The sequence below is a fragment of the Clarias gariepinus genome, chromosome 24, assembly GCF_024256425.1.
Source record: "Clarias gariepinus isolate MV-2021 ecotype Netherlands chromosome 24, CGAR_prim_01v2, whole genome shotgun sequence".
In the NCBI taxonomy this organism is placed as follows: Eukaryota; Metazoa; Chordata; class Actinopteri; order Siluriformes; family Clariidae; genus Clarias; species Clarias gariepinus.
In genome coordinates, this window is record NC_071123.1 from 15951492 (window position 1) to 15972481 (window position 20990).

The following is a 20990-nucleotide window of genomic DNA, read 5'->3' on the forward strand; positions in this document are numbered from 1 at the left end:
ATATCATTTAAGTAAAAAAATAAATAAATAAATTTGATAGAGAGTGAATTAAAGAAATGGGCATACATGTTTTACTGTGACAAACTGCAAAGTGCCTGAAGATACAGATTACAAACTCAGCAGCAACCTCATTTCCCCTTTTTTTGTTCCAGCCACTCAGCATTCACTAATCACTGGCCTGATCATATGTCATCATCTCTACCTGTTTTTTACTGGTTCATGCCTTAAGTTGGATGTGTTTTTATAGTTAAATGATTCATAGGTCACTGTGTGGCTTAACAAAAAAGACCATTCTTCTGAAATTGGTCAGATACAGGGACTGAACTTAAAAAGGAGGGCAAAAACGAGAATGAAAAATGTTTTTCAGGACTATTCCTCAAAACTACATAATAACACAAGAAAGTTTTTCTGTTCAGGAGAGAAATATGTGGGCTGGCTCAAGACTTTTGCACATACTGTACTCAGTGCTGGTGACCTGTGATCCTCATTCCTAAATAGCAGACGTAACAAAATTATAACCTCTAACAACAGGCCTTTGAAATGTAATGAAAGTTGTGTGTGAGTGATCGTTATCACAAATTTCCTTTATAGTCATGCGCATACAATGATAAACATCAATTGGTCACACACCACCAACGGGCCAGCTTGTTTGCTTTGAGTGACACACACAAAACTCTACAAAAGGAAAGAGGATGAAAATATCAAACAGTGAAAGAGAGACTGTTCCTTCTTTTAGAAGCCACCATTTCCTTTGACCTAATTCAATGGCTAGACAGCATGGCTACCTGATTATAAATTAATGTGATTTACATATAAAAAAAAGCAGTGCTATTGAATCAAATGATGATTTTATGAAATTTAATTCAAATTAAAAGGATTATTTGATTCGCTAACCAAGTCCACGAGTGTAAGAGTAAAGTAACACCTGAAGGTATTTGGATGCATGACAAAATCAGATGTGATATATGCTCTGTCTGAATGCATAATCTGAAAAAAGGCTAAAAAAAAAAAAAAAACTCTGCTTGACGTGAAAAAACCTGTTCCTCATTCAGTGAATACAGCCACTAAAAAATGGAGTCATTTTTTTAATTTTTTTTTAAACCTTTCTCCTATCTTGGAGACTTTTTTCCGATCCCTTTTCTCTTACTTGCAGAGTTTCCGTACTTTTTCCCCTGAATGGATCGTTTCATTGATCTGCCAGGCCGTGCATAAGTCACACTGCAAGCGGCTCATTTCAAATTAGCCTCTAAACTAGACGGCCCAGTCAAGCAAACCCGCTCGATAAGCTGCCAGCTAGCCGTCTCTAAATCTTAAACGCGCTTCATGGCAACTCTTGGACTCTGTTTGCCTTTGACGCGCGGACCTTATCTCGCCCCTAACGCAAGGTAAATCCCCTGATATCAGAAGAGGTCGCTATGTTAACGCTCTTTTCCAAAGCTTGTTAAATATTAGCATGGATGATGCTTGGCGGAAACTGCACCAATGAAATGGACAGCAACTTTTATGAGAAATATAAAAATGCTGCAATAAACGATAATTGAAAATGCCTTTATGTTTTTTATCGTGGTCTTTGGCTACGATGTTGAGTTTATTGCAGGAAAAATAAAGGACTGGGAATTGACGAATATAGTCTATAGAGGAGAAATAAAATGCAAGAGAAAAATTGGAAAGCTTGTACCTGCCTAAAGGAGATGGAACGCTCTGGGTGATGGTGTGATAATATGTATAGTATAATAAAAAAGTATGGCATGCCCTGTGGCAATACATAATGGAACGAGGTTTCGTTTAAAAGCTCTGTACATGGGTGGTAAGATTGCTGTGCAGAGAAATTTGGGCTGCATTACTGCCTCGCATTTTGGATTTGTCAGTGGGTTTTGGCGATAAAGGTGCTGTTTATCGGCATAGTCTTAACCTCTTTCCTTTTTTAGTCTAATTGGAAACAAATGTCTGGGAAATCCGGCCAAGGAGCTTCTCTAAAATGTAACAAAATAATACATACACTACCGCCCAAAAGTTTGAATAACTTGTAAATTTCTTTGTTTTTGTTTACTGATTTATTTTTTATATTTTACAACAATACTGGGGATTTCAAAACTATGGAATAAGGTAATTGTGTGATAACAACAACAGTCAGTTGTTACTTTAAGACACGATGGAACAGTTCATAGAAGAACACTATTATCACATGCGTTTGCAAAATCCATCAAGCACCATGATGAAACTGTCTCTCATGAAGACTTTCCCAGGAAAGCAAGACCAAAACTTACCTCTGCTGCAGAGGAGAAGTTCATTTAGAGTCACCAGGATCAGAAATCACCAATTAACAAACAGCACCTCAGATTAGATCTGTTATAAAGGATTTACAGTAGCAGCTACATCTCAATATCAACTGTTCAGAGGAGATTATTGCTTATTTTGGACGCCTTCAGCATTGCTTTACAATTTAGAAAGAAATAAAAATTGGGGACGACCATGGAGTTAGAAAGTTATCCCAAACTTTTGAGCGTTATATGTATACAGTATATTGCCATGTTGTTAATGCAATCTGTATGAATTTTGTGTAACTGTGGAATTCAATGGCCGACTTGACATAAAGAATTGAGCATATTCATTTTCACAGCTTTGAATGAAGCACCTTAATAAAAAGAAATGTAACAGTAAAATTTTCTGCAGCTAAAAATGCTTAACAGTCATGATGATCAGTTGAAAACTTCTCGAAAGCTCATTACAAAGAAAATCAGGACATCAAATACATGCCTGACAGCATGATCCATCCATCTCTGCTTAAGAGTTTTCAGGAAATGCCTTGCGTTCTAGACGTAAATAATTTTTTTCTAGTTTACATATTTAAGTCTTGATTAACTGGCTGATTTACCTTGATGGTGTCCTCGTTGGACGACTTACACTCCACGAACGAAGAGATGTCGGTGACTGTCCCGCTTAGTTCTATGGAGACGACTTTGACTGGGATGGCGACGGTCCGGCCGGTCAGCACGGCTGTATTGATGATCTCTGTGTCCTGAGAACGAAATGAGACAAAAACCAACTGTCACAAAAGGTTCAGGTCATGTGGAGTTCAGTGCAGGATTTAAATGGAAAATAAGAGTCTGGAGACAGTGGAATAAACGTCCGTTGGTTTTTTTTGTGTGTCTGTCTGCGCCAGGCGTATAAAGCTGTACGTTGCTATGAGTAGCAGCCTTTGAAGGGCACACCACTCGACCTCCTAAAACATGGTCAATAAATCTTTTGGGTTATTAGGAATGAAAATGAATGGCTCATATTTTTCATTTAAATAGGCAAACGAGTACAAACTGTTCTGTCCGAGACGGTGCACTTAATAAATACACGTTTGAGGAATTAGAGGAGATTTAATTAGAAATCAGAACTTTTGCAGAGATGTGCATGGAATGATTCTTTTGCTAAAGCAATTACTTGAACAAAAGCTTAAATAAATATCATGGATTGCTAACAAGCCTAATAGACCAACGGTGTTCATTATTCCTAAAGAAAAAAACATACAGTTCGGAAATAAAACTACTTATTGGTACGATTTTAATCAAGTGGGAAAACGCTGTGAAATCGGTACCTGAACTTGAAAATTTTTAGTATTTTATAATTTTTTTCCTTTATGCCACATATTGAAAAAGATCTTTCAATTAAGCCCCCAAAAAGTAGACACTGGGGCCAATTACAGAGCATACCAGCTCTTCGACTGCTTTTCCGTTTATTCTATTCATTAGTTTTGTAGCTGCAGGGATGTGAATCGGAGGAGTGCAAATTATTCCACATAGAGGGAAAAAAAGAAACAAACAAAAACAAATGGGGGGGGATTGTATGTACCCAGTCTCACGCTTCAGTAAAAAAACAGCACACTTGTAGAATGTGCAAGGCCAGAGCATGACATACTCGAGGGCAAGTTTAAAGGAAAACATGATTTCATTAAATGTAGTCATTTTAATCGCTTGACAAGCTGGAAAAATTATGGAAACGGAAATGAAACTGTCAAAAATGGGCAGGTTTGTGGGGGAAAAAACACCACCACATACAGTACACACGGGAAAAAAACAAGGCTTGTATAGTATCTGAATCACCCAAGAGGATATTTTGCACTTAGCTGTGATGAACCTGAAAGTTTTTTCTCTCTAAAAAAAAAAAAAGCACTGGCAGGTTAAATACAACAGAAAAATCACTTTGTCTCCATACAAAACTAAAATGACCTCAACAATACACTCCCGCATGGCATCTTTCACCCCATAACTGCACACGTTAATAGACTCCATTCAAGGAGGATTTACTCCCAAAAGTTTTACTTCATCCTCAAAGCTCTGCTTTTTTCCCCCTTCTTTCTTCACCCTCCCTGCCATAAAAGCCCATTTGTTCCTTTACTTCCCTCATTTCTCACGGTTAAAGAGTGCCAAATTTTGAACGGTGAGATCTTTCTCCGGGGCCATAAATGTTCCTCTGGCAGATTAATCATAGGAAATTAACAGCGTGGATTAATATTTCCCTGTCCAAGCAATGGTCATTGAGTTATTAACTCGGTATTGGAGCTGAAGTCTTCGATACCCCCCTCAATGGGAGTCGCATAATCATAATTCTTACGCCGCCCTAAAGTTCCTTGTCTGCTCGCCTTGTTCCAAAACCGATGATGAACACCTTGGCGGGGGAAAATGAAGCTGATTCTAGACTTTGCCTCTGGATATAATATGATAATCTGTAGAGTAATACTATTATACATTATTACAATTTCTAGAGCAACATATTACTGCCTACAAAGCTGGTATTTATAATGAATTATAAATATATGTATGCTACGATATGTCTTATTACAGCGCTGAGTTGCTTCATAGACATTCCAAAACATATGTAATAAAGTGATATGAAATATGAAAAGCTGCAATCATGGCAAACCGATTCAGGGCAAACAGGACAAAACTCATCAGACTGCATGACAGCATCTTCTTGTTTATTCCTTACTTGATAAACCAATATTGATGGACTTCATAAGGTCAACCTATATACACTCACTAGGTCACTTCATTACATACACCCAGCTTGCAAGTCTGAACTTCCTTTTGCCTTCAGAACTGCCTCAATTCTTCTTAGCATGGATTCAACAATGTGCTGGAAACATTCCCTAGAGATTTTGGTCAATATTGACACAAAGGCATCGTAGGTGCTGCAGATTTGTCACCTGCACATCCATGATGCGAATCTTCCGTTTCACCACATCCAATAATCAGGAAAGCTGTAGCATTTGAATTGATGCTCAATTGGTGCTAATGGACATGAACTCACTCACCCACTCACTCATCGTCTATACCGCTTCATCTTGAGTATATAGGATCGCCAGGGGCCTGGAGGCTATCCCAGGAGACTTAAGGCACAAGTTTGGGTACACCCTGGACAGGGTGCAAATGCATCGTGCACACACACACACACACTATGATCAATTTGGGAACGCCGATTATCCTAATCAGCATGTGAAACTGGAGAACCCGGAGGAAACCCACCAAGCGCGGGTAGAACATGCAAACGAATCTAATCGAACCTGGACCCTGGAGGTGCAAGGCGACGATGCTAACCACTAAGCCACCACCAGCCTGAACCACTGATACAATGTTCTTTACACTAACATTCGAATGCCACAACCGAATTCAAAACTATTCAGACCAGGTGACATTTCTCCAGTCTTGTCGCTATTGTCCAACTTTGGTGAGCCCATATGAGCCCTAGAATCTGCTTCTAGATTCGACATACTGTGCGTCCAGAGATACTCTTCCCCTGCTCATACCCTGGGTGAAATGAGATGTTATTTAATTTACTGTTGCCTTCTATCAGCTCGAACCAGTCTGGTCATTTTCTTCTGACCTCTGGCATCAACCATCAACACAGAAAACTGCCCTCACTAGATGTTTTCTCTTTTCAGACTATTCTTTGTGGTTTTTCTGCCATGGTTTTGTGTGAAAATCAATAGATTAGCAGCTTGGGAAACACCTGGCACTCGACTGGCACCAACAACAATGGCATGTTCAAAGTCACTGAAATCACCTTTTGTCCTCTTTCTGATGCTCCGCTTGAACTTGCCTACTACATGGCTAAATTCATAGAGTTGCTGCCACATGATTGGCTGATTTAAGATATCTGCGTTAAGTTAGTCATTATACAGCAATAGACAAGGTTGCCGTAATGCAGTCGGTGGAACCGATGTGGTCTTCTATGTGGTTCTCAAGGTGCTGTTTTGCTCACCACAGTTGTAAAGAATGCTTGCTTGAGTTACCCGTCAGCTCTAACCACACAAACAGGTTAACTTAAACTTATGTTATAATAATGAAAAACAACACACACCCACACACAAATAGGAGGCACATTATTGTAGTTATTAATATGTCTATTATCAGTGGTTTACACTAGTAGCTTGATCTAAACACACACGCACACACACAACAAAAAACCCTTGTGCTTTTATTTATAAAGCCGATCCATATAAAGCCCACACAGACCACTTGCTGTGCACAGGGCAACACATCTCAGCTGGAGAATCCTTTTTTTTTCTTTTTAAAAAAAAAATTATTAACTTTTACTTTTTGAACATTTATCAAGCATATCTTTCTCTTTGTTTCGTCAATAATGCCCTGGCCAGGCGTTCCTTTTTAGGTTTAATATGCATCGTGGCGGCCAATGCTAGTACAACACAATCATCCTCCCACATGGTCATAACATAAATCAAAATGGTGGTAAAGTATATCGACCGTTGAAGCCCTAAAATGAAAACCGCCTCCGTCCTCCCATAGTGTACATTCTTTACCTATCACTTTCATACAACACTAAAGTTACTGAAAGGAATAATGGGGACACACTCTGTGTCAGTGTGTCTGTGCATATATGTGTGTGTGTGTGTGTGTGTGTGTGTATGTTGCCTGTTTAAGCATGCAGAGGTGTTTTTCTGGCCATTGCTTTTATTTGTAAATTTATTGAATGCGGTAAAGGTGTGTGTGTGAGAGAGAATGAGAAGAGAGTGCAATAGGGGGCTTTATCATGTGAAAGTGTTTACTAAGGCATACTAAAAAGTGCATGGATTGTTTTATTTGGAATATGCTGCTGGTGCTAAAGTGACGCTCTGACGCAAGAAAAGTCAGGCCAATGCGCCCTCTATTTCATGTATGTGTCATGTAAAATAAAATACAGCAAGGAAAAAGTCGACGATTGTAAGATGGCATGCGGGGTGAAAGAAAGCTGAGTTACTTTTACCGGCCCCGACCTTGATTATGTTTCAATATCAGCACTTTGAGCTCTCAGGGCCTTACTATATATATATATATATATATATATATATATATATATATATATATATATATATATAGGGTTAGACCAACCCTTCTTAAAAATAACACTTACCCTTAAGCCCAAGATATGAAGAGGGAGGAAAAAAAATAAGGAGCGATAAAGCCGATGACATTTCGCGCCTAAAATATAAAGTCACTTAAGGTTGAGTGTTATGACGCTGTAATGTCAATATCATGACTTATTTCCTTATAATAAACTTATACTAAGAAATACTAACAATTAATTTTTTAAAACAGTCAAACAAAATCATAAACGCGTTAGAGTACTTGGATTACATTTTTGATGTAACGAGTTATCTAATGCGTTAGGCCCGCCATTTTAGTACTCTGTTATTTAGTTAGATTTTTTAAAATTTTATCCGTTATATAGACAATTTATGTAATCCGTGAGCCAGGCAGCGAGATTCCCACTTCGTATTGTGTGTGTGTGAACATCGTCCTACAAGCCCTGGCCCCGATAAACTATCAACCCCCCCATCCCCCCCCCCCTCGTTATTCCTGCTATTATACTATTATACCCCTATAAGATGGAAACCTAATCACAGCACCAAAACTCGCGGTTAATCAGGATGAACCGTACTTACTGCCACCGCGCAAAACCGCGTAGGTGAGATGGGGGTATTAGTAGTTAACAGATTATGGGCCAAACTTTGCGAGAGATGCCAAACTTCTGAGTGATGACGGTAGAATAATTATAAAGATCTTGACTAAAACAACATGCTTAAGGAATCACAAAGGAGTTTTAATTTTTTGCAATGCAAAAGTACTCGAATTAGTTACTTTTATTAGAAAGTAACACTGTAATGTAACTGATTACCTTTTAATGAGGGTAGCTCAGTGGTTAAGGCATTGGACTACGGTTCGGAAGATCCGAATTGCCACTGTTGGGCCCTTGAGCAAGGCCCTAAACCCTCAACTGCTTAGATGTGTAATGAGATAAAAATGTAAGTCGCTCTGGATAAGAGCGTCTGCCAAATGCCCAAATGTAAATGTAATGACAGTAATTTTGTAATGTAATAAGTTACTTCTAGTAACATCTCCCAACACTGGTTGCAACACTACTGTTTTGCTGACAGTTTATGTTATGCATCATGATGCATATCGTGTACTGTAGAAATGAAGAGATGCACAAGGGAATAAACAAAGGAATGGAAATCTACAGTATATACAAAAAATGAATATTATATCCAGATTAAGACTAAAAAAACCATCAAATAGAGCCACCACTTGTCTTGGTCGCTAATTTGCCATCCTAAACTTTTTTTTTAATTACACAATTAAGCACCATTATGTTCTGTAGAAAGCATATAACTTATATATGCCACAAATAAAAGTCAGCGAGAACATATAAATTACTTAATTTTAAGGAATATGTTAAGATTTGCAGGGTGAAATGTACACGCCCACTTGTTCAGCACCGAGAGGTGAAGCTGAATGTGACATAAAACCTCGCTGGAGCGGACATCACAAATAAAATAAATAAATAAATAAAAATAAACATTTCGAGGTTAGAATCGTAAATAACCCCAGACACATCATTACATTTACAACTGACCGAGCGCTGATCCATAATCCTGAGTACTGACACGCGTTTGCATCAACCTTGAATTCAGCCCTATAAATTACCCATAATCCCTTTCTCTGAACATGACTCAGGCAATCGGATTTGCTTCACAAAGCTCTTCTGTCGAGTGACTTTTGTGTAGATAATTGTCCATATTGAGTGTGTGTGTGTGTGTGTGTGTGTGTGTGTGTGTGATAGTATTCGCTGGCTCAAATCACTCTGGGACTAATTGCGAGCGCTTTTTGGCATGCTATGTATGAGCCTGGCCTTTGTTGCGCCTCTAAACACATCTATACCCGTCTGTCTGATTAGGTCCTGCTGGCAAAATCTCCTGATTTCTGAGAGTAAACGTGAGGCCTTAAGGCATTTTAACAAAGCCTTGGCTTGCATTTAGACCATCCACGACGTCCTCCGATACTCGTTTATCCATTTGGTTTTGAAAAGCATGCGCATGTTTGCAGGTTCTAGTTATATGTGCTTATATTGCCGGTGTAGTAAAGAGGGAGTAAAACAACACCATTTGGAAATGGTGAGCTCTGATGTGGATTTATGTTTTTCATATCTAGTTTTGGGTGATGTTGCTTCACAAATGGGTGACAATAAAACCTATAAGGGTGTTCTGTTAAAGCAAAAAAAAAAATAATTTTTAAACACGAACGGTGATGATATCACCTGTCACATTACCAAGAAACCAGGTAATCATCCATCTCCAACATGGTCACAGCTTCACGTCTGACTGTTTCTCATTAATATAGACTTATGATCTGACTTTCAGAGCTATTCTGATGAAAGATTATTCAACCTGTTAGCACTTTGGTGGAAGAAAATTTAATGGGTGGTCTGCAAACAATTTAATAAAAATATCTAACATTGGTTTATTTGGGTAAAAACTGACTAATATACGTTAAGTCAAAGAACCTCTTTTCTACATGTACTCGTATTCAATTAATTCCTGGACAGCTGCAAATGAAGTTGATGTCTTCAGTCAAATGAACCGAACTTTATACAAAGCATGCTGACCTTATTTAACGCTGTTGTGCCAGATCACATCATATAATTACCAAATAAGGTCTTACTCACCATAGACAGCGGTATGATGGCCTGAATATCCTTCTGCACCACCGTCAACTCAGTCACCACCTTATCCGAATCCGGAGGTGGGTACTGACCGCGGTAATCGATGTTCCAGTTGATTCTTCTCGTCACCGACTGGCTCGTGAAGTTTTCCATTTCAAAATCCAGCTGCATGATTTCCACATTGGCAGCCACATCGCTGCGGAAGGGGAAAAAAAAAACAGAAAAGAAAAACGATCATAAAGCATCAGATGATCCATTAGATAAGTGCTGGTTGAGAAAATATGCTAGGGCTAGCTACCAAATTCAACTATTAAGCTCTTTTCAAAGATTGTAATTAGGGTCAGGTTGGTATGAGACCATTAAACAGTTTAATGTTCTGGCCACCAGCAGAGACAGATGTTCTGTCATGTATTAGGCATTATATATGGAAACAATCAAAGAATGGGACAATTAGCAGAGCTGAGACTAAGCCATCTGTTGTGTTGAAATGAATTGGGAGAACTAAAATTACGCTTTGTAGATGAAATCTGAGCAGAGGAAAAGAAAAGGAGAAGAGAAAACATCTACTCTTTTTCTCTGTAATCGAATGTGATTTATCCTGATTCAGTGCTATTTTTGAGATTGTATAGATTTTTTTAAATTCATTAGATTTAACAGCATAAGTAATGGTTTACTGTCTGATTAGTCTCAATCAGCTTTATTTCTTGCCATTTTTAAGTATTAATAATTAAATTATAGTAATAAGTAATTAAATTAAATTACTGAAAGTATCTAAAAATCACTAAAATGGTATGTGACTCTTATGGTTGATCGATTAAATGCCACGTCTCATACAGAGCGTTCTTTTTTTCTTTTTTCTTTTTCAGCCAGGGTGCAACAACCAGCTATTTAAAAAAAAAAAAAAAAAAACATTTAATATTTGCACAAAATGTGAGCGGTTCGTACTTCTTAAGCAATTTATTAGTTTAATTATTGCAAGCTTATATAAATAACTTCAAACCTGTGAATTTATTTCAAACATAATATTTGTTGGGTAATTTCTAAAACAAATTTAGATTTGTGTTTCGTAATAAATATGTAACTAAAAATTTATTATACAAATGTTGATAAATGCTCGTTAGAAAATTTACTAAGACATAACAATAAAATATTTTTAACCAAGGGAAAAAAAAAACGTTTAGTCTAATGTCGAAGCTAGTAAATTTTCTAGACCGCATTTGTCAAAATTTGTATAATGAAATTTTTCAGTTTTATCTATTTAACGATTTTAATAATAGTTCTTTCTTTTTTAAGAGTACTGTTTAATTATTTGAATGATACAAACTTATATTTGCAAATTTTTTTATGTTTAATGTTTGTTCAGAATTTTTTATTTTATTTCCATAGTTATTAGCTCGCTAACTATAATTACAGATTTAGGATGGATGGCATGTAATTCCATACATCCTGGCATTTTCAGTAATAGTAAATTTGTATTGCTGTTACTGCAATATACTGTACATATAAAAAATTTGTGATTTATATTCCCTGAAACTGGACGCTTCTTTAATCCTTATCTCTATAGCACTACATGTGATGTACACCTGGAACTACTTTTTTAAAACTGCTGTTCTAGAAATTAAATCAACAACCTTCAGACCAATCAGAATCGCTCACTTAACAGCTCTGTTCTGTAAAACTAATCCTGTTTACTTTAAGCGTAATTTCTAACTCGGTTCTGCATAACAAGTGCAAATGGGAATTTGTATCCTGCTTTAAAACTGTCTCCCATGGAGTAGCTCCAACGCAAATTTTCCTATTCTCGAGCAGCGGAACTCCGTAATGGATAGTGACAAGCTAAATGAGCTCTGTCTGCGTGTCCCGTGCTCGTTCATAGAGCATTATTTGCTTTATCCGAGCTGCCTGTTGTGCACGCAAAGTCGCTGATAGCAGCTGACAACTGCAGAGGGACGCAGCCGGCCGGAATTGATATCATGAACGCACATGGGGGATTGGAACACACGTGGCGAGGCATTCGAAGAGGGGTGGAATTACGTCATGAACAGACTGACTGACAGAATACGGCAGGCAAGAAAATGGAGACTTGATAAGCGGTTCAGCGACAGGTTCCACTGAAAACGATGTCAGTCAGTGCTAGACCCAGCATAGCATTTATTCTATATACAGTATGTAATAATACTAATTTGGTATATGGTTATATCCATAAACGGTAATTATATCAAACGTCTGGCATACAAATTTCCCATCTATCAAAAATTGCCATAGGTTAAAAGGATCTATGTTTTTATAGTTAAAAAACATGTACTTGGACTTGTAGTTAAGTTTCATATGTGAAAGGTGGAATCGCACAGTCACGTCCAGATCAATCCAGCCAATTAAAACAGTAACCTCATCCAAATGTTTGCCGGCATAAAACTTTGATTACTTTGCCTTCTGTTTAGACAGACAATAGCTCAAACGAAAGAGTCTTAAATAGGAATTAATCCCAATCGATAGACACCAGCTCTCCCTTCTGTCTCTCTCCCGGACGCTGCATTTTACCAAGTTAACGCTGCGCTAATTAGCCCGTCGTTGAGGATCGATACCCCCGGCAGAACGCGCGCTCAGGAGGCGCGTGCGTTGTCAACAATCAGTCATTAGCCATTGGCTGTTTCCAGAGATGAGCTTTAAAACGCCTAGCAGTTACATTCATTTTATGGGTGATTAACCTTCCTGGAAAAAGAACACACACAGACATAAAAAAAAAAAAAGTTCACATAAATAAATCCCTGGAGAACAACAGCAACAACGAAAAAAAAATTATCACCCAAGTGCCAAAAGCTGCTTTTCACATTGAATAGAAAGCATGAGTGGGTTTCATTTTAACAGGTGAATGAATACACACTTGGCCCTAAAGCAAGTAGTTGATTTTGGACAGAAATTCAAAACTAGCGTGGGATAATTTAATGACTGGAACAAATATTGAATATACCTCAATCAGGTAGTGTATGGATTTAACCAAGCAGAATAAGAATATCGGGGAAATTTCTATCTCGGATGTATGCATCACTTTCTTTCTTTCCTTTTTAAAAAAAAATGATTGTGCACTGTTTCTGTATTTAATGTCGCTCTGTTAAGGCTTTCAATTCCGTAGAACTAGAAAGTCATGCAGCTAACAACATCACTGGTGTAACTATGATTGACAGGGGACAATATGTTGAGCTTCTCACTTTTCCTGTGTCCAAAAACACATTAAGCTCCAACATATATCCTAGCTATAAGACAAATTTACTATTTTATTCTACTACATTACTGTTTTAAATACTAGGACTTCTGAAGTTATGTATTGTTGATATGAAAAAGTTTTCTTCTTATAATAAGTTTCATGCACTTGTATGAAAGCTAATTAGATTCCTAAGGGATATAACATCTCTGATCATTGTTGCTGGTAAGTTTTCTCCTTCATTCATTTCAAACAAAACACCACGGCTATAAAGTTGACTTCATTCATGTGCTCACAGTAAAATGTTTTTCATTTGAGACAGGAAAAAAAGTCCTACACTAAACAGTGACACCCGCTTTCTGATCGCTCGTCTGATCAGCTGTTAAATTGGCTGGGCTCTCTGCAGGCGAAGCCGAGTAGCTCGGTAAGCACGTCACAACAGCAGTGTGAAAGTCACTTCTGTAATTTAACAATTTAATGAAGCTGCAGTACACATGTCACTGAAGTTCCATTACAGCACAGAGGATGGAGTGATGTGAAGAAAGATGTGCACAGACTTCATGCGGTGGTTATGAACATGGGCATTTGCAACAGAAAATGGTATTTCTTGTTTTGACATGCAGACAGTGCTGGAAAAAGAAAAAAACACTTTCAATCTAGAAGGATATGTCTCTCAGGTGTAGTGCTGCCTGTCACTACAGAATGTTGGATATAATGTATCAAGAATACCTGACTATTTTTGTTTTTTTGGGAAAAAAAAAGCACTGACCAGAACAAAAGACAGAACAAACAAAAAAAAAGAAAAAAAAAAAACTCAAACAACCAACATCAAACCAACCAACCATTCACCAATCCAACTAACCAACCAACCACTAAGCCAACCAACTAATCATCCAAACATCTACCAACCCCACCAACCAACCAATCAACCAACCAACAATCTAAGTACGCAAGCATGCATGCAAGCAACAAACCGAACCAACCAACATTCACCAGTCTAAGCTAGTCTTCCTAGAGAAGTGTTTTGTGCAATTAGACAGAACTTTATTCTGGAGATTGTTCTCAATGATTTTTCCATGGCCTGGAGTTTAAAAGGCAAATTTTGCCATGCGCTGTGCTCAAGAGAGATCAGATCCCCAATCTCCTGTTTGGCAGTTGGAGCAAAATTAACCAGCTGTCTCTGATCTCATGTATGCACACACTCACACACTACAGACAATTTGGAAACACCAATTAGCCAAGTCTGCATGTCTTTGGACCGTGGGAAGAAGCCAAGGTACCCAGAGGAGACTGGAAACTAAGAACCTGAGTCGGGTTCTAAGTTTCCTGCCCCTCTGTCCCAGCTAATCACTGGTTGCTTTGGTTGTTGCTGGTTAGTATGATCAGACCACATGAAATATATCCAATGTTATAACTCTCATCATGTTCACTGGCTAACAAAGCTATTTTTTTTCACACCACTCTGTTGATTTTCTTGCTTGCTTCCCCGGCTTGCACACTGATTTGGTCAGGAGTTAATAAAGCACTTTACTTTTCAAACTTTTAATTAACTTTTGGAAGCTCGTCTATGACAGAAAAGGCCCTAACCAAACAAGCAATCAACAACAAAAGAAAGGTATAAATGAAATTGAAAAAAAAAAGGGTTCTATGTACATGTATGGTAAGCAATTTTGTAATATGACGTCAGATTGTATCACATCTGTTAAGTCATATATACGTATATCAATAACTTGCTCCAAATCCCTTCTTTCAACCACTTTACTTACAGCATGTAAAACAAATCCAGCCCTAATAGGACTGCATTTTGCTGACAAAACCGGCCCGCACCAAAATCAGATTAAGTAGTAAATGCAGTAAAACTCAAGTTTAAATATGACTCAACCTTAGCTGACCATAAACACATTTATCGCCTGTTCTCATTAAAGATATGAACATTTGAAAGCTATCTTTATAAACAAGAGTCTCTAATTAAATTGAAGCTATTCAGACTGAAGGTGGTGGTGGTGGTGGTGGTGGTGGTGGTGGTGGGTGGTGGTGGTGGGTGGGGGTGGGGGGGGGTGCACGACAAGTCTGACGGTTTACTTTGTGCTTTGTGAAGTTTCCAACAGCATCATGATAATGTCATCTTTATTTATTATTATGATCTTTTTATCCTTGTGGAGGTGGCTGAATTATGATGTATTTGATGTTTCTAGAAAAAAGCTATACATATATGTAATTTCAAAATTACTTCATTAACGGCTGACATGTTTCACAGAATTTTCTTCTGCCTTTAAGGGCAAATATATTAAGCAGCCACAGCTAAGATGTTATTTTAAGCATATACTGAACTCTGCATGTGAGGAATGAAAAGGAGGACTACATCATTGTTAAATGTGCCATCGCCAAAAAATAGGGTCCCCATTAAAGGTATTGCACTTAGTGGGATGGAGTCGGATCGAGATGGCTTTCGGATCTCATCATCTTTATTGCATTTTAACAGCTTGCAGCAAAGCAGGGGGGAGCCGGAAAGCAAAGACCAAAAAGTGTATATACCAAAAAATAAATAAATTAAATGTGATTTGAAAAAAAAAAAAATACAAAATTTGAAAATAGAAATCGAGTGATTTAAGAAACCAAGACGACCATTAGACATTTGTATGATCAGTTGCTTTGCCAGTTTTATTGATTTGCCTTTGGACTGTGATAAAGGAAAAAGCTATCTGACCTTGGACATTTTAAGCACTGCTTTCCCTAAAATAATAATAATAATAATAATAATAATAATAATAATAAAAAAATGAAATAAAAAATATATATATTATTAAAAAAAAAGCATGGAGCTCTAACAAACCTGGATACATACTACAATAACTTAGTTCCTTGTTCTTGTATACTTTGTTGTATTTTGTTTTGTTGTTGTTGTTATATCATTTTATATCAACATGTGGCAGGCATGTGGTAACTAACCTGATTGAGCCATCGCCACCATTCGGTCGAGTACATCTAATGTACCAAAACATTTGTGCTGCACTGTTGTACAAAAACACAGCATTTTTTTTTTTTTTTTTAGCAAATATATTAATACTTTTACAATGAAGCTCAACCCTTTGAAAGAGGCCAATACTGCAGCCTGTTAAAAATATGATTGCATTTTTTATTTCCTTGGGGCAATAATATAAAAGAAAATCATTACTTTTTTATTGATGGTGATATTAAAGGGTCAAGCTGATGTCTGGACACTTAAACCACCCCATCAGGAATCTTTCTATACTGTACAATTAAAGGTCAAAGACTCACATGGCCTTATGATTCACAGGTTATAATCATCCAAGCAGATTAAAAACCGCACACAATAAGTACTGACATAGCATTATTCCATAAGTGATAACTGCTCTGACATTTGTTCTACAATGGGGTTCATCATAATGGTAGTTGTTAAATGATTTAAAGGGAATGAGCTGTCCAAAACTCCATGGCCTAATGTGAAAAAGTAAAAAAAAAAAAATGAAATCACTGGACAACAAGTTTTTCACAGACACATAAAAGAACATTGCCAGTCTTTTTCAAACGCTCGATTGTAGTTGTTGCCAAGGGTGGCACAACCAGCTATCAGGTTTAGGAAGCAATTGCTTTTTTAAATAGGATGGGGTTGGACAGTCGCCCCCCCAACTTAATAAATTATTATTATTTTTCATTATTTAAAAACTGGATTTTGTATTTACTTGGGTTGTCTTTGTAAAACATTAAAATGTGTTTGATCTAAATTATTTGAATTCAAGTGTAACAAATATGTAAAAACAAACAAAAAAATCAAATACTTTTTCACAGCACTGTACATTCAAACTGATGATTACATGGGTATTGTACAAAGTCCAAAGGATTGCACCAAAAACCAGATATGCAGTGTCTTGCATTCACCAGTGTTCAAGTTCCTTCATCTTCTTAATAGACTTAACTCAGATTTCATATTGAATATCTAAACTAAATAGCTGACAATAATAATGTGGGGAAAAACAAAAATCGATAGAACTTTAAAAATTATTCATGCATTTAACAAAAAAAAAAAAAGGAGAAAAAGCAATATTTGTGATAAAACAAATATTCACCTCTGTTGCACTGGAACGACTACATTAGTTCAGAAACCAAATACTGAGATTGAATCGACCTGTGCATTATTTTAGTATAAACACACCTGATCCTGGAAAAACTCATGGTTCCTTAGAGAGCATAAAAAACCCCAAAACAAAGCATATTATGATCAAGGAGATGTAAAATAAAAAAAAACAACAAATAATCATAACCAAGGATTTGGTTATTTAAAAGAAAAATATCCACAACTTCCCACATCATTATCAATAAATCAATTCTTAAAACATGGAAAGGATGTTCAATATCCGCCTCGTTCCCCAAAAATCATTGACTGGCATCGGTCAGAGAAACACTATATCTATTTTATATTGTTTCTTGTCATATAATCGCAATTAATTCTGTTTCAATTCCATGTGGGAATGTTCAAGGGGGTAAATAGTTCTGCAAGCCCTGTAGCTATGGCTTCTTATAAATGGAATGTGGAAGATGAATAACTGTAATTCTTTACCGTATCAATATGAAATATTTGCCCAGGTTTTTGTCACTCGTAATGAACGTCTTAGAAGCACAATAAGAGTTTTTCTGACATTAAATTTAATTGCATGTTAATATAAATTACGGGCGTTTGAGTCAACCTGGATCACAGAACACACCTTGTAATTAAAATGCCACAGTATTTCTCTATATAATCCCCTGCTACGCTAATGCACTTATCCCAGTGTTTCGCCAGTGCTTGGATACCATCAAGGTGGAAAGTTTTCTCAGAATGCCAGAGCTGTGATCAGACTGCCTGCATCACGTCTGAAACACCGGCCTTCCAGGAACTCTATTAGAGGCCCAAATATGTAGAAATGGCTTGGAGTGAGTTCAGGACTGTAGGTAGGAGTTCCTGTAATAAGTGGTGTCTATTGGCTTTCATGGATGTTCATCGCACCATTCAAATGTTTACTGTGGCTAAGAGTCTCTTCACCGTACTGTGCTTGAAATCCCCTCTAAACGTCAACTAGTTTTTACGCCTTCATTCATAAAAAAGTCCTGGTTTGAATTGAACGTCTCAAATGTTGTCCTTTTTTTGCAAACCTTTTTTCCCTAAAGCATAATTTCACATTGTATTTATCTGATTAATTATGCTCAGTTCTTTGAGAGATGAAGCTGCACATTTTTTTTTAAGCTTTAGCATATATACAGTGACACCTCGGATTGCGAGTAGCGCAGTTAAGACGACCAAAGATTTTTCATAAATTTTGATTTACGTTTTGGTTTACGAGTACTGAGTATCATGTATCACGCATGCGCTTCTTGTTTTGATGCCGAGCGAACACTGTGACCATGTGTGTGCGTGTAAAACATTTTATTTTGTGTTGGTAAGCATGTGTGTACAGCGCGCGTGTACTGTTTCTTATAACACACCTGTGCGCGCGTATGTAAGGCAAAAGAAAGTCTCATTGGAGAGATTAAAGATAAATTTTCTCCCTTTCTGTCATTGTGTGCGCACGTAATTTGACACTTCACACACACACTTTCTCTCGCCCTTAATTTTTCCGACAAAACAGTCTTTCCGTTAATGTGTGTGTGTGAAATTCAAATAAGAGAGAAGAACGGTTTACTGTGTAAGATAAGAAAGGGGGATGTTGATTCCTCCTCTCACTTCACATACGTACACAAACACACACACACAGCGTCTGCGTGCATAAACGGAAACACTTATCTGTCGGGATTTATTTTTACTTTTTTTAAAGGTAAAGTGCAGGTTAATTTGTTTTATTTTTACTTTAGATTTTGTATTATTAATTTTTATGTATTTTTTTTGGGCTGTGGAATGAATAATCTGAGTTTCCATTATTTCTTATGGGATAATTTGCTTTGATTTAGTGTTTTGGAATACGAGCCTGCTTCCAGAACGAATTATGCTCGTAATCCAAGGTTCCACTGTACAGCAGTTGTTTGGTCAAATGCCAGGATTTCGTTTGGGTTAATCTGAGCTTAAATATTCTCGGAAACATTGTCAGTGTACACTTAAAAAGCCCACATGCTGCCTTTGCCCCTCTTTTATATCATAGTCTTTGACCTTGCGCTTTGTCAGATTGGAGTTACATATTCAGCATTTCATTATAATAGCCTAATAGCACTTTGTAATGCTCGAGGCATTTCACGTTGTTTTATGGCTGAACTGCAGCGAGGGCACGTAGACTAGAACATCCTGAACCCTACCCTTGCATGCTTGAAAATCCATTTTGCCAAAAAAAAAAAGTTATGTAGCACTTTTTATGACGCATATGTTCATAAATGTCTATAACTCTGCTTAGCTCCTACAGCCGCGCCAGTGAGAGGTCTATTAACCAATACTACACAGCGCTCTCCAGTTGGAATGAACCAATTGCCATAAACAGAGAGGGGTGTCTGTGTGCACTATTCAGAATTTAAATGACATTATAAACATGAAGAAAAGTTTTAAAACAAGTGCGGCATGGACCAGATTAAAAAAAATAACTAAATCCAGTATATAAAATATAATGTTGGTGTGTGTCAACAGGGGGAGGCCTCAGGCGTTAAACTGTTTTTGGGTGAGAAATGACAACAATACTTATACCAGGAAGTAAACCGGAGTAGCTATTGCGTAATCAGGAGGCATGGCGAATATCGTGGAAAACCCAGTGCTAGACTGCTTGTTTGGACTACTTATCTTACTTCTTTGTAAAATATTATTAATATTCTTTTATTTATTCTTCTTCTTCTCATTATTATTATTTGGTATCTGGTAATAAAAACAACCATAAAACACATGGTATTTCTTTGCTTATGTGGCCCAGGTGCATAAACCAGAAGAGGGATTGTGCATTCATGAGGCACAGCGAATACTGCAAAAAAAAAACATTTATAAAGCTTGTTAGTTGGTTAAAATGAAATAATAATAATAGAATTTATTTTTTTATTTATTTTGATTAGAACGCCTGCGAATCAGAGTGATGCATACAGTTAAACTTCACAGTGATGTTATGCCCTATATCAGAACTCCTTGCATGTCTCTTATCTAATCATATTACTTGGTCAGAACAAACTCTTGTACGATATAGATAAACACCTATAACAAAGCAAATATTATATTCAATAAAATCTACTTGCTTTAAGAAATGTGATTCCTTATTAAATATTAAAATTCCCAAAACTACATTTTAATTTTTAGATACTTTGTGGAAAAAAGGGAAAGTAAACCTTTGGTTTTGTAATTACATTTGTCGTTACAATATATATTATACTAAAAAAACATATTAGTAAAACATTTACAGTCAATTAAATGAATTTTAAGTAAGAAATAAAAAAATTTAGGATGGTAACTAACTTATCAGACGGTTCATGTGCGATTCTGAATGTCTTGAAAGCAGTTATTAAGGAGACAATGTGTTGTTAAAAATGCCATAATGTTATTAAATGTAAGGAGATTTATGGATGAGAGAGGACATGAAAATAGTTGGTGTGAGAGAAGAGGATGCAGAGGATAGGGTTAGATGGAGGCAGATGATTCGATGTGGCGACCCCTGAATGGGAACAGCCGAAAGACAAAGAAGAAGAAGAATGTTATTAAATGTGCTTTCTTGCTGGAAGTGCTTCCGTGACTTTCAGCTTCAAGTGTGTTTTTTTTCCAGGCAGCTGCTCTATCAGTATGGTAAAGCGTTGATACCCACCAACATTGTGTAATTAACAGTTATTTTAAAAACCTGGGATGAAGAGT

General features: G+C 37.0%; 1 protein-coding gene across 2 annotated transcripts in view; it reads right to left on the reverse strand.

Moving 5' to 3' along the window:
• tmem132e (transmembrane protein 132E) overlaps positions 1 to 20990 on the reverse strand; it is a 285151-nt gene that overhangs the window by 18489 nt on the left and 245672 nt on the right. For both annotated transcript variants that reach the window (XM_053485508.1, XM_053485506.1), the window contains exons 4-5: positions 9991 to 10183; positions 2876 to 3019 (exon numbers count right to left, since the gene is read on the reverse strand). In XM_053485508.1, the coding sequence (XP_053341483.1) occupies positions 2876 to 3019; positions 9991 to 10183 (337 nt within the window). The remainder of the gene's footprint in view (positions 1 to 2875; positions 3020 to 9990; positions 10184 to 20990) is intronic.